Raw genomic sequence first — 15,812 nt, 5'->3', positions numbered from 1 at the left:
CCATACTTTCGCTGAAAACCTCATCAAGGAGGTTTTGAATTTATTCATGAAGTATTAAAACTTTTTGCTCACTGTGTATCGAAAAATTCAAATGTATACTACAATACTAAGATGCATTAAGGCTGAACCCTACATAGACTTCCGGATCTATTTAAAAGGCTGGTTATTTGTATTCTATAAATATTATCTGTCTTTATAATTGTAGTTCGTGGGCAACAACTCGAGGTCAAAATAATTTTATTAATTACTTACATTCAGCCTACACAAACTAAGTTACTGTGGTAATTTCAATAAGTATTGATTTGCAACGCATGTCAGCTAGAGTATAAGTATAATAAGAGATTTAGACCTTTGCCAGTCAGATTTAAAAAAAAGTTAGCTAAGTTCTACCCTTGACTTAAAAAGTAATTAATAAAATACCACATTATTCAATATCAAACAATTACTCACAAAATCAATACTCAACTTACATAATAGTGAAACTAGTAGCTAAAGAAATAACAAATTAAATTGTTTGAAGAACCTTGCATGAATGTCAAGGCAATGCTGGCCATCAAAGATTGAAACTGACCTTCTTAACAAATTTCAATGAGAGACTTTAACTGAATCATGATAATTTAATGGTTTAGATGGTGGTAGTATGTTTTCTAGGCTTTTACAGTTATATTGTTAATGGCATTATGTTCTGGTAGTTTTGTGTGTATAATATGGTTCGAGTTATATCTGTTTTGGTATTTTAGTATCTAATACCTGCTGTCTCAAGTTTGAATTTACAATTCTGTCTAACAGTGAATTTGGGATTAGGGACAACATTGGCAATAAATAAATGTCTTGCGCATGTTGATGAAAACTATCCTTAGTTACTATTTTTCATAAAATCAATAAACTCATTGTTTTGTAAGTATTCAGACAATTATATTCACTTTTATACACAGACTAGGAGTCAAAAGTGTTATCTTATCTGACAAAGTAGCTAAAACTCAAATGTTTGGCTAATAGTAGGTGATAAGAAGTTATCTGATGATGGTATGTTTTGATATGAATAGAATTGATACAATAGGAAATTGATTAACAATATATTTAACTTTTTAGGATGTTGTTATCATAATTATATTGAATGAAAATTATTAAATTGTCTGAGATGCCTAAAAATATTTATTCCAATGATAGGCTTAGTAATTAATGTTAAGACAGCAGTCAATACTAAAGTTAAAATTTACAAAAAGAAAACTGTTATGCAAGGTATACATAGCATAAACCATCAATTTTCAATAATTGATGACAATGAAATATTTACAATGGTAACATTAATGTCATTATACCTAAATGTGCAACATTAAATGTATCATTTACACTAATTAATATGTATGAATAATTTTCACCAGCACCTATTAAACTAGGTATTTACATAGTTAATCACACAACACACATCACTCAAGTTTAAGATAAAATCAATAAATATAATCTTGATAGAAAGGTGGCTGACCTGAGCACCTACCAACATGTCTGACAGTAATAATTATTTACATCGTGGAAGTGTGACAGAACACATTACAACACAGAGAACCATCTCTTTCTCTCAACCATACTGATAGCTTTGAGACCTGGTGGTAGGCTGCCATGTAATAATCTTATGATAAGTAAATGCACTATCAACTAAGTGCTTTAGTAATGACGTCATAACTTGCGCATTTGTATAGATTAACATAATACAATGTTACTAGTACACTGATTAAGCCTCCGATGGTGACAGATCCAAGATTGTCGCTTGAGGACTAACTTAAAATGCTTAAGTTAATGTATTTGCTTAAAATTTGCAAAGATAGGTTATTTAAGATGATCACAGGTCTTCTTCTTTTGAGTTTATGGTAGATTTAACTTGTTTCCATCCCAAAAAGTGACTGGTATGGTAAATGGTTGCACCATGGCATGATATGTAGACCGTCATCCTGTGTACATGCTAGATGCCTTAGGATATTCACCATAAGATTAAATATAAAACTACCACATGAATGCCAATTAAAACATTGTAAAAGATTAAATAACTCTACTAAGTGAGTAAGTAACCAAGTAATAATTTCATAAAACACATGTGCAAACACAGATCATAAAAATGTACTTAAATATGAGTCATTAGATAATTTTTCACAAACGTCTAGCTATTGTATTTTTATGACCAACATGTAATCAGTTATAGGAAACATGAGTCATTGTGTTTTTAGATCGGCAAATGCAATAATGCCTGCAAGTTACATGAAAAGACTTGTGTGATTTTGTATCAAGGATAAAAAAAAAATGGTAGGCTTATAATAATAACTCTCTTCTCTGCATAAGGATCACAACTTAGAACCATGTTGGGGTCACATGATGTACATATAAATATAATTCCCCCCCCCCCCCTAAATATACTTCATAATCTACAGCTCAGTATTAAATGTGATGTCCGTATGGATTGAGGAGCCACTTTCGATTTAAAAAGGAAGCTCGCCCCCTTATTTAGTAGGAAAGTAAATAATTTTGTAGACCGAATTCTGAAATTGGTAGTATAATATGTCTAAAGTTATGTAACTGTGAATGTGGCTCCTCAATCCAAACATCTGAATTGAGGAGCCACCTGAAACACGGAAAGTATTCCATGTATATTTTTGAAAATGTTGTATCATTTAGTAGCAATTGTGTATAGTGTCTACTAAAAATTTGAGCCCAGTACTGTTTATATTCAAGAATATACAATACTTTTAATGTGGCTCCTCGATCTATACACAAGAGCATGAATTGCCATGAAAGTTATTGGTCAATTTATATTCCACTCTAAAGACATTTAGTAGTAAGTGTGTTCGAATTTGTAGTATATGGACAAAGTAGTAGACTGAGCGAATTTAATAAATAAATGCATTTCATTTGGCTCCTCAATCGTGACGTCTGCATAATAAATAATTGACTGTACCTACCTGAGATCAAAACGGAATAAAATACCAGAGACACTAACATTTAGTATAAACGGTCTACTAAATACATATGCACAGATCAACATTGTATATGTTCGGTATCTGAAAAACAAATCACTTCTAAATATTCCTTACGAATTCGCCATTTAGGGTGACCATGTTATATGAATTAAACTAGGATGATTCATTTTTGAAATTTAATTTTTCGACAATATTCGGTACAAAGACTCTTCATAGGTTTAGGATATTTAGTATCTAGTCAATTTCGACATAAGTTAAAGAATGAATTAATATTGGTTGGTCGGTGCTTTTATGAATTTTACAGTGAGAATCATAGTCATCATAACAAAACATCTCATCATTCGCTGGGTAGTGACATTTATAGTGACCCATTCCAGCTTCGCTTATCGCAGGGATAAATTCTATAACGCCTATTAAAGTATATAAGCTACTTGAAATCATTATAGTTTCTGGTACCTCGTTTACTCTAAACCTCGTAGAAACATTTAGTTCAAATGACACTGTTTTTGATACAGTATATTTACACACTGTTTGGTGGTTACAAGATGTGCAAACGTTATTTTCTTCTACAATACAAATTGCATCTTCTAAACGTTGGATTCCAAAAATATACCGAATATTGTCGAAAAATTAAATTTCAAAAATGAATCATCCTAGTTTAATTCATATAACATGGTCACCCTAAATAGCGAATTCGTAAGGAATATTTAGAAGTGATTTGTTTTTCAGATACCGAACATATACAATGTTGATCTGTGCATATGTATTTAGTAGACCGTTTATACTAAATGTTAGTGTCTCTGGTATTTTATTCCGTTTTGATCTCAGGTAGGTACAGTCAATTATTTATTATGCAGACGTCACGATTGAGGAGCCAAATGAAATGCATTTATTTATTAAATTCGCTCAGTCTACTACTTTGTCCATATACTACAAATTCGAACACACTTACTACTAAATGTCTTTAGAGTGGAATATAAATTGACCAATAACTTTCATGGCAATTCATGCTCTTGTGTATAGATCGAGGAGCCACATTAAAAGTATTGTATATTCTTGAATATAAACAGTACTGGGCTCAAATTTTTAGTAGACACTATACACAATTGCTACTAAATGATACAAAATTTTCAAAAATATACATGGAATACTTTCCGTGTTTCAGGTGGCTCCTCAATTCAGATGTTTGGATTGTGGAGCCACATTCACAGTTACATAACTTTAGACATATTATACTACAAATTTCAGAATTCGGTCTACAAAATTATTTACTTTCCTACTAAATAAGGGGGCGAGCTTCCTTTTTAAATCGAAAGTGGCTCCTCAATCCATACGGACATTAAATGTGATATGTTGTTTCGTAGGCTTTTGGTTGTCTAACTACAGGTTGTTAAAGCTTTTATTAGAAACCAGTGGCTAACTATTAAACAATATTTATTTTTCGAATGTATATCTGACGCTTTTAAAGCTCGTAGAATATTAAGACAACTTAAAATTTATTATTTATGCAAAATTCGCATAAAGCTTTCGAATCCCAAATTATAATTAGTAATGTCATACTATGAAGAAGTATGCAAGCAAAGAATACAACAATAATCAATTAAATACAAATAAATTACAACATTGTTGTGTCGACTTCCTTGTTGAGTTATTAATTCCCGGTAATCATTAGTTCTATGCCAATTGTGACGTCAATCGCCTTGTTATGTAACCACAGTCCTAGCTGGTTTGTTTGTCTCAGTTAGTCACAAGTTAGTTAAGATTTGCTTTGGATTCCGCTACCTGGCCGGGTAGTATAATGTAGTTGTTTTCTGTAGCAGGTACGAAAAGTAAGTAGCAAAGAAAAAAGTCGAAGAATATTAGAGAGTAAGTCTATAAAACGACCTGCATTGTATGATAAGAAAAATCGGCAAATTCCATGGCAGTCTAGTAAAGAAAAAAATGTTCGCCATCTTTTTTTAATACATGTTAAAAACCTTTTTTCGCCGAAACGAACGGTCGCAGTTACCTGCTTTACATCATTGAATGATATTGTTCGTCTTTAAGACTACCTGTACCTCTACCTGTCTATCTCTGGTACCTATTTAAAATATACTCTTACAGGTTCACCATACGTATCTTTTTAGTAAATACAGGTGCCAATTCAATACAATTGTTAGGAAAATATTGATCGCCATTCAGGTACGTAACCGATCTTACTTTGTCGAATTACTTGACCTACACTATCTGACCTACTAATCCACTTATATTGTATGAAACTAGCAAATTCTGATGCAAAAAGTAGGTCCAATGTTCATGTAAGAATTGTTAATGTTTTTTAAGGACTTTAAAATTCTGAAAAAGTATTTATATGAATATGATACTTTAGTACCTATACAACTATGAGCCTTTTGTCATAACGACCACATTTTTATGACGCCATCTTTGTGGTCGCCAGATGATCTTACCACTAATTTCTAGAGTATACTTTGTTATGTAAAGAAAAAATAGAAGCTTCGAGATGACCGTCGATGACAACTAATTAGGTAGTTAATTAGTATAAAAAGTGCGGTATTACATAATGATTAAAATATTCAGATATTAACATTCGTTAGAGAGATGCGTCTTTTTTCTTGGTATTATATTTTGTCGAAATAGATCACCATAATATTGACCAATCTGTGCCCCTTTTAGAAAGTAATGTAAGACGCTGAAGTATAATCTGACTTTCACTAGGAAGTGAAAGTTATCTCCCTCATGGCCAAGTCACAATAGCCTATACAGCCTTCCAATAGTTTGAAATAATCCTTCTCCTTTACAAATGTAAAGTTAGCAAAAGGGCAACTCCACAGTTTCTTAAGAAATTACGGCATGTTAGAGATTTCATTACTTTATTCCGTCTATTACTGCAATAGACGGAAATCAGAGTAAAAGTCTATTATGTAATTTATTTTGATTTAAACGTGGCGCCAAAAGTTATACCTATGTAAATTGTCATGTTTGCCGTTTCCCGCCTTTTTTTAATAAGCTTGTGGAAAGACCGCGCTGTCAAATATAAAAATATCAGAATTAATTTTATCGTATGAAGATGATGAATTATAAGAATTTACCACTTTTTTTGTGAATTTTGTTCAAACTAGACGACACTAAAATTCGATATTTCAATAAAATTAATTAGTTCTTCCCATTATTAATAAAATCGGTCTCAGAAATAAGCGCTTTAAAGTAAGAAATCAATATTTCGCCCTCGTAAGCTCAATACCACATGAAATAAAATACCGTTTACAACATACAACTTACAGGCTGTATAACAGTACACCTTTGCCTTACCAGTTACCTTCACTTGTGGGCCCGACCGTTAAGTTGGCGATTGTTTGTGACTCATGTAAATACAAAATGGCGGAACAAGGATACTCATGTTTCCATTTGCAATTTGTCGAAGGTGTTTTATTTATCTATTTAGTTATTTTACAATATTATTCTTGGCACAATTTTCGCTATGAACAGTATGTCCGTGAATGTTATTATTTTAAAGTAGATTTTCGGTTTTTTTTTGTTGGGACAATTTCCCGCCCAAATTTTTACACTAAGTAGGTACAATAAAATTAAACAATAAACCAAGAAAAATAAATGTTCTTCATGTGACTGCATACAAATAATTGAAATTAGAAAACGTTAAGTAAGTACCTAATTGTTTTTACTCAAATGTCTGTAAGTACTGCTGTCAAAACAATGTTTTCTCGATACAGAAAGGGGTCATTGTCTCTCAGAGGTTAAAAACGCTCTCCTTGACATTCATGTTTTATTCATAACGGACGACTAGACCTAATTAATATTAAACTCTATTTTTGTGTGTAAAGACCTATTTTACTTCATTTTATCGATATGTCACGATGTATTATGCTGGGGCCTATTTTTTTTTAACTAAAATTTCCCTGTCCATATCAGCACTTTGCTACTGTTTGTGTCAAATTTATCATACTTAAATTATTAGGAACACGTTAAAATCGTCCCTTCAATGATATTAACGTTATTCAGCTAAATACAAGTTTGTTCTAACGTAATTCTCACGGCCCCTCGTTAGTTGGCGACCCGGCGAAGGTCGGCGATATCCGGCCAATCGCCTTAGCAACGTTCGCTGCTAGTACATAGACGAACCGACTTAATTTACTGATTGAATGATTTACTTTTGTGATATAATATGTAGCAATTTTTAGGTTTTGTGACTGTCATGGGCATTTTTTTTTGTGAAGTACGGTATGATCCTTGTGGAAGAGTTTAATTTAAATAGATCTAAATTTTTTACTGGATTCGTCCCTCGTTAAGGGGCTCCTATAATCATGAGCTATTTAAGGGTTTATTAACAGGGGTTCAAAACCAACTACTCATAAATAGTAAGACTGCATTTTGTGAAGTGTGATGGCGCATTGCTCAGCGGAACGCAATCCCTTTCTTTCATAACTGCTATAATATCCCTGAGGTGTTGATTATTCCTCTAGATAGATTACAAATTTTCGCCATGGTATTGAACAGAGAGTAACGATAACGTTATGAACTTGGTATCGTGCCGGCAACCTTGTAAAACAAAAATAAGGTGATTGAACCGAAACAACTGTGATTTGTCTACAAACTGCTCGTAAAACTAATAAGTAAAATCAATATTTTTTCATCAATTCGCTACGACGCAAAATATTAGTCATATATTGTACAAAATTTAAAATCATTGTGCAACAATTGCAGTTGCTTTATCAAAGGCGGGAAATATAATACATAACTAGTTAACGACTTACTTTTTAATTGTTATGTTATTATGTCCTTGACAAGAAATTACGCAGCCGTCATAAAGCACTTTAAAATTTGCAGTGACAACTGGTGTCCATTTTGTGAACTAAAATAAGGAAAATGAGATTGTTTTATTATTGTGATAAGTTATCTTAAAATTTGTTGTTAATATACTATCTATTATTGTAATATTTGATGTGAATCAGTCGTCAATGTTTTGTTTTATGTTGTAAAATCCAGTATTTGCGTGTATGAAGTGTATCTTTGTTGCCTTAAGCTCAAAATAAGGCTAATCTTTCCAGATTTGACTGCAGACGGTCAACATGGAGCAAATGCCTATATGACTTCCACTAATTAATTACCCATTTTACTGTGTAACACAGTATGTCATACTAAGAATGGTGACAGATTTTTATGTTATTGTTTATTTATTATCTTGCAGTAGGTACCTCTATAATCATGACTCGACACCTAATTATTAATCATATTATTGCTAATTATTATATTATTGTAACGTCCATTGTGTACCAAAATCAAATATTTCCTTAACCATTGACCAACAGCTCTCAACTATGTATAAACACGGCAATAGTGTATATGCACAGGTTCTATGCGTTCCACTCCTTCACGCAGTTCCACAGAAACGCTATAGCGGCGGCTGCCTTGTTCCTCGCCGCAAAGGTAAGAAAAGATCACTTTTTGCATTATTTTTATAACTATCTGACTCTGCAATCGTTTTGCTATATAAATTATTGGCAGAGAAGTCGGAACACATTAGATAAAAATTAAAAAAAACTAGGTTGACAGGACAATCCTTATCACTTGGGGGTATTCAAAATAGATTCTAGACGATTCTCAGACATTAAAAGCCATTTGGAATGAGAACAAACGAACATACTGAAAAGAGAATTTTGTTATAAGATTTATGAGTCTCTATCTCTACTACATGATTCTGTAATAGGGAAAGAATTAGAGATTTTTGTGGCTCTATCCTAAGTGTTAAAAAGTATAATGGCTGAGATTCGGGGTGTTGTCTTATTTTCTAAACCTTCCAAAAACCTGATACTCCACTGAAACTAACTCACTATTACTAGTTAGATACTATTTTAAACTCCCTTTTCAAGCCGTTTTAGAAATTATACACGTGCAAATAAAAATAATAACAAAACTACCAGCAATACTTTTTAATGAAACATTTAAAAAAGTTTTTAAATAGTTTAGCTAACTTTTTTGTTCGTCTGGAAAATTTTGGCACGTTTATACGGCTATGGAAATGGTTCGTAACAGTAACTATTTATAGAAAAATTAAAACTTCGCCCTTTAGAATAGTTAAACGTAGTTAGATAATTTGTCAGATTTTTATAGAAGAGTTGATGCTAGTTATAAAAATAACGTATTTTAATGTATATAGAAAAAGGAATTACTTCATCAAAATTAAAAAAGACGAATTAAGTTAAGCAATAATATTTTATTCTCTGAAAGTGTGTTTAATAAGCAAAAGCCCACTAAATAATACTTTTAATTGTTACATTAAACGGTCTACTTTAGTAAGGTCACTTCACTTTTCTTAGTCAAATAAACTCAAATTCCAATACAAAACGTACCAAAATCAATTTCACTACCTAAACTAGCCCAAACTTTTGTTATTTAAATTAGGGTACACGTACGTAAATAATTTACATTATTAATCACTGTTCTCGACCTTGATGCGACACAGACGTCTGGCCGAGTACACGACCTAATTCTATATCTAATGCTTATCGAAACACGCAGGTGCCTCGAAAAAATGTGTTACACGCGAATATTTCAATGTAATAGTCGAAAAAAGAGTATATTTGGCTACGAATAGAAAAAAAAGTATAAAATTATCGCGTTTAGTTTTTATTTTGATGCTAAAACGTAACTTCATAATTATGGTTTAAAACGTCTCTTTGTGTATCGGGCCTGGGGAGTTGGCTGGTATTATTTTAAACAGGATTAGCTTTACTTTGGACTGAGCCATGTCTAGACGTTTCGTACAAAAAGAAACAACACCCATCCACGACGAGAAAGCTTGAGTTATTTATTTGGGGATGTCTTTTCGTAGAATACACCAAAATACTCGCTCGTTTAACAAAAGAAACCTTCAGAATTTCACATTCATCAGACAGTCAGACAAAACAAGAATTTAATCATTATTTTCGTCGTATGACCTCTTTAAACCGGTATTTTAAAGGATTTAATACAGGAACCGCTTGCAAGAGACAAAAAATAAAACCGGCCGACTTGAACTCATTTATCTTGAAGCGTTTGTCCACTGCTGCCGGTTACTCATCGATGTCAAGATGAAGTGTTGCTTAAATATCGGCGTAAATCGCCCCAGGCTTCAATAAGCTACAATATCAAATTTTTAGGCCGCTACCTAAGTCTAGATCCTTTTACATTGTCAATTTTTAAGGACTTACGGAATTTACAACGATTGACATTAGATGTAAGATATTGGCTATAAACCTGGTTTATGTAAGATATAATAACTATTGTCAGGTCAACTGATCACGATTGTTATTTGTAAATTGTAGGACTTGCTCATAGAGCTTAACAAGAAATGTATCAAGTAACTAACTATTGAACAAGGCCTTAAGCACCATTTGAAAATGATCTGTATAATTAAACGACTTTACGTCGACGTCTCAGTTTCGCACGCGGTGGATAAACGCCCCACGCAGATGTTTCAGAAATATTTTTCCTCTTCCGCCGCTTTTGAGAAATTTTTATTTTAATCTTGTTTTTTTAATTAACATACGTACTATGTTAATCACGTGGCGAACTAAGCCGATTGAAAGGTTTCTGTGAACTTTTTTTATTACGTAACGGTTAACACTAAGCTGGAAAATTCCCGTAGACACGCACTCACGTTTACGACTTGCAAAACGTGACCAAAAAGTTTCGTAGCTTGAACAATCGTATTGAATGTTATATTAGGCCTACTGTACAACTAGGTAATGGAATAGTTTTATTAATTATATAAACTCCTTGGTAGAGGATAAACAAGTATTGATCAATACTGTTTATTAGCAAGTAAGATTTAAAATTCCAGACAGACAGATTTTGGACGATATTTTTTATCTCGATTATCGGCATCTTTAAAACTGCATAACTTTTGCAATAAGTAGATTTTTTTATTACTCGACATTGCAATAACCACTTTTAGAAAGCTTAACGCATCAATTCCCTGTATCCAGAAAAATAATTAAACATTTAATCAAATTAGGCTTCTAAGTACAGCACTTTAAAGTTCAAAATAAGACAGCGCACTGTTTCGTCCACCCTGCGACGCTTCCTAAGTTAATTGAAAATTTCTAATAAAAAATTAATTGTTTCAGGTGGAGGAACAACCAAGAAAATTAGAATATGTAATAAAAGTAGCACACGTTTGCCTCCACCGAGGTGAGAGTGTCAACGGACTGACGCCTGAACAATACCAAGAACAGGTGAGAAATAATTTGCATGTAATTGTTATTAAGGCTTATCTAGACGAAGCGGGAAATATCGTGCGATTTGCGATACATTGCGGAGTTCTGCTCTGGGTTTGTAGACTGTACATTCTATCCGCCAATATATTACATCTCGATTATATTTCTCGCTTCGTCTAAATGCGCCTTTATTCATTAAGACAATATATTATATTTGTTTCTTTACGCTAATTCTGTGACATATGTTGTGAATATTTAAGTTCAATGACATTGTCATTGCAAACTATCGCACTTGCTAGGATTCTCTCCGGGTCTGTTACCCTCAACTTGACGAAATTTGTGACTAAACATAGATAATAGTAGTACCTACTAAGCAGTAAGCTTCCTACTCAATAACAATTACAGCCTCGGTATAAGCGAATTAATTATAAGCAGTGGGAAGTCACTTTATCACATTTGATCATCTGTTTCCCACTCTTCAGCTTAAATTCGCTCTATCAATATCCTTTCATAAAATTAAAAAAAAATCTGTTTCTTATCTAACTGTCGGACTATTAATTTATGGACTTAAGAAACATCTTGTCACTTACATATTGAAAACAAAAATGCAGCTTTTGACTGTTATCTCGTTACTGACTTATTGAACTAGGAAATAATACATCTAGGTCTATAGTTCGATCGCATGTTACCTATTATTTTACTTTATGAACCAGACTTGCGTGGCATAAGGTATGCGTACGCGTGTTCGATATAATTGCTCAAAACGAGACTCTTGTTACACGATCGTATTATGTTACTTTAAAAACCTGGATTATATAAAACTAGTTCATTTATGAGGCCGCTCTATTGAGGTTCTATGCTAAATCTTAGAGGTTAAGTATTTTCTGTTCTATTATAGAGCAGAGGGCTTTTTAACTTACCTACTTTTATTTAGTTTTACCCGTCCTGATGTCTGTCGGTCTCCAATCAAATCTTGAATTGATTGATTTGCACGTTGCATTTGATCTACGTCCCGGTTCGATAATTGGTTATAATCCATATTATTATGTCACGCAACTAAAATCCATTCTGGTCTCTCCTCACCTAAATGAAACATTCATATTATTTTTTTGATGTATGTACTAATATTTTGTCTCCTTTTACAGGCGCAGGACCTGGTATTCAACGAGAACGTTCTCCTACAGACGTTAGGTTTCGATGTCGCTATCGACCACCCGCACACGCATGTCGTGCGCACATGTCACCTTGTCAAAGGTGAGACATGCGTCCTAACTGTATCCTGTATGACGTCATCAGTCTGCCGGCCAATCGCGTCGCCGGGTTCAAAGTTCGGTGTTATTTGCGGGCGTGGAGCGGTACGGGACGGTTGTGTCCGGTGATATATCTAAAAGTAAATGCTTGATCTCAGGCGATTGCGTAGATCTGTTGTCGAAAATCTGTCTTCAGGAGGATTTTCAGCTGTACGTTAAGTCCGTACTTTAGAACGATGATGAGATGTATGCGTGTACGGGTAACGCTGTAGAATCTTTATCCGAAGCGAATTGCTTACGGGCAGTTTTACATGTGCGTCTGTAAGGAAGCTGATACGGCCAGCTCGTAAGAGTTGGATATAATATGATACAACGGTTCACTCACGCATATTTCATGGTATCGCCCGACTAGTTCGGACCCTACCTGAGTCGCAAGACGAAAGCGAGATAACTGCCGCGTCGGCTTATTGAACTACAAGATTCTGGTTGGTACTGAAACTAGTCGGGCGTTCCCAATGAATACTCGCGAGTAAACTGACGAATGTCATTTGGACCGTTTTGAAACCAGCCTTACATTGACATTAAAACTGCATTATGAGGTTCTCGATAAAGACGTTGGTCTTTGCCTCTTTGTCATTAGAACAATTGTGGTTTAATAACGTCATAGTACATGTTTAGCACTTTGATTTGACAATATAATGCTATTCAAACGAATTTGGGCGTTATTGCAAGTACTTATAGTGGATAAATTCACGTAAAAGTGTTTATGTTGAATGTGGCCCTTGTAGGATTGGTAATAAAGTTCAGTTTTGTGTAGTTTTTTTTAGTTAATCCGACACAATGTACGTCTGTTAGACTCTGGTTAAATTTGCAATGTAATAGTAGGGAGTAGTCAAAAATTCCGATATATTCGTATTTTGTTTGTATTTAATGCAGCGATTGACTTCCATGCTTTGAGGATATTTTGTAAAATGTATAGTATATGAACACCAAAAAACAATTGTAAAAAAATATGAAAATAAAAGATTTTTCAGGAAATATATTATAATTATTAATTTTTCCCCATTGTAGCACTGTTTTCTATATCCTCCTCTAGATTTGATCAGATGAACATTAATTTCCCCCCAACCCTATATTATTGTCCTTTTGAATCTCTACTTGGCCCCTCTTTAAGAATAACACTTACACTTTAAATTTAGACAATCAACCCCAAAGTATGGAAGCCATATATAGTTATTTAAAACACAACCGTCCCCGTACCTAAACCGTACCGAACTCAACCGGTGACAGTTAATATAAGACGTGTCAACAGGCAATGTATACATACTCCATAAGAAAATATATAAAAGGTATGTGAATTATCTATGGATTTAGTCTGTGTGTCACCCCCTGTTCACATCCATTTGCATCTAATTTTGTATACCTGTCACATTCATGCACTGAAATAGGTTATTAAAAGAGGTTGAAAAAAGAGGCTTTCGTTTAAAAAAGGTTTTTAATTGATAAAAATATAGCTTGGAAGGATTCTTGGTTACAGCCTACACTGATTTTATTTACTTTTTAAAGGTACGATTAAGAAACGTGATCGTGTTTGAGGCCTCAAAACTACTAAGTATATGAGAAAATCCTTAAGATATCAAAACTAAATGACAATTAAAATATTCTCTAATAAACATAAGTTAATTCTGTTATGATAAAGAATCTTGTTTACCAACTAAATACATTTTTCAAATAGTAATCACTAATTTATATCATGGAAAAAGTACTATTCGAATGTGCTTAAAATTGACATCATTATTTTATTTTACATATTATATCGGTCGTAAAAACATTCTTAGGCACATAATAATAAAACACAATTTCGCTTACACATGGAGACTCATTTAGCTTAGCGTATAGTCTATAGTCACTATAGTCTTGACATCGATCATGCATGTTAAATTCTCCCAATAAAGACACTTTAACTTGATAAAGTCAATAATCTTTAAAATGCTGTCGTTTTTGTATGACATTCTTATAAAATAGATAACGTTTAATCTTCTTGTGTCCTTTAAAAGTAAAACGTTCACAAAGCCTTCCCAGTAAGAAGACTCCAAAATAGTATGTTTGTAGCTAATAAAAATCTTTACTGTTACATTTTGAGCCAAATAGCAAAATAGAAATGTACTCTGCACATTTGTATACATTATATACTATTCTGGGGAATTACCATTTATTTATAATTTAAGACTACCAATTTGCAAGTAAGGCAACAATATTACTTAAAGTGGTATTGTTAGGCTACATAAGCCCTACCATTTTCTCCCTTAAAATAGGTTTACGCATTTGTGATATACAATTGAGAAGTATAAGATGTGGTATCGGGCGTTGAATTTCTCAATAATATCTGAATAAAAGAATAACTGTCGATGTCAAAACTATACTTCAAACAGCTGATTATCCTAATACTTCCACAAACTTACACACAAATTATCATTTACGCTATCTTCATCCACAGCGCCGAAAGATCTCGCTCAGACGTCGTATTTCATGGCATCGAACAGCTTACATTTGACGACGATGTGCCTGCAATACAGGCCGACTGTTGTTGCCTGTTTCTGTATACATTTAGCGTCGAAATGGAGCAATTGGGCGGTGAGTTTACATTTTTTATATGGTTACTATATTCAATTTGGTATAACGGTACTAAACTATTCGCGGATAGTATGTTGTTTGTATGGTTTATTGGCTAAGCGACTGTACCTGTACCTGTAAATGACTCGTTAAGTACTTTTTAACAAGAGTTTAAAAAAAGGTAATTACATAAAAGGCTCTTTATGAATAAAGGGAAATAACATAAATGTTTGATGAAATGGTTACGAAAAGGTTTGAAGATGAACTTTAAGTTTTGTTTAATAAAGTTGTAAGCTATTTTTAGTTAGGATTTTTTTTATTCGATTTTCGTCGCACATCAAACCTGTCCTGTCTGTGATTTTAATTATACCATTGTATTATTTGTATTTAATTACAAATATTATCCGCTTCGTTCCAACAATAGCCTAGAACAAACATTCTACACATAGTATGTATGAACACAGATACCTCAGTCAAACGAGGGTCGCCACTGGTTCTCGTACGTGGACCGGTCGGTCACGACGGATCTCTTGGAGAAGCTTACCGCTGAGTTCCTGCTCATCTTCGAGAAGTGCCCCTCGAGGCTCAAGCGGAAGATGATGAATGTTAAAGCTGGTTAGTATACATTGTGTATCTTCAGAACTACAGGTGTAGAGACCGGTTTGTCTGTAGACATTGAGACCGGCGTTCTCAGTTCTGTATGGGCGTTGTTAGCCATCAGGGCAAGTGCAAAAAATCTGCAGAAAAAGCTACTGTTTCAATCATCT

The 15,812-nt window shown here is 33.4% G+C and overlaps 1 protein-coding gene across 1 annotated transcript in view; it reads left to right on the top strand.

The window, feature by feature from the left end:
- LOC113504303 (cyclin-T-like) overlaps window positions 1-15,812 on the top strand; it is a 31,192-nt gene that overhangs the window by 1,764 nt on the left and 13,616 nt on the right. The window contains exons 2-6 of the mRNA XM_026886560.1: window positions 8,294-8,411; window positions 11,093-11,200; window positions 12,328-12,436; window positions 14,930-15,066; window positions 15,510-15,660. Of these exons, the coding sequence (XP_026742361.1) occupies window positions 8,294-8,411; window positions 11,093-11,200; window positions 12,328-12,436; window positions 14,930-15,066; window positions 15,510-15,660 (623 nt within the window). The remainder of the gene's footprint in view (window positions 1-8,293; window positions 8,412-11,092; window positions 11,201-12,327; window positions 12,437-14,929; window positions 15,067-15,509; window positions 15,661-15,812) is intronic.

This window comes from Trichoplusia ni, chromosome 21, assembly GCF_003590095.1.
Source record: "Trichoplusia ni isolate ovarian cell line Hi5 chromosome 21, tn1, whole genome shotgun sequence".
Classification (NCBI taxonomy): domain Eukaryota; kingdom Metazoa; phylum Arthropoda; class Insecta; order Lepidoptera; family Noctuidae; genus Trichoplusia; species Trichoplusia ni.
Note: the sequence above shows the minus strand (reverse complement) of the source record. Positions and strands in the feature narration are given on the sequence as shown.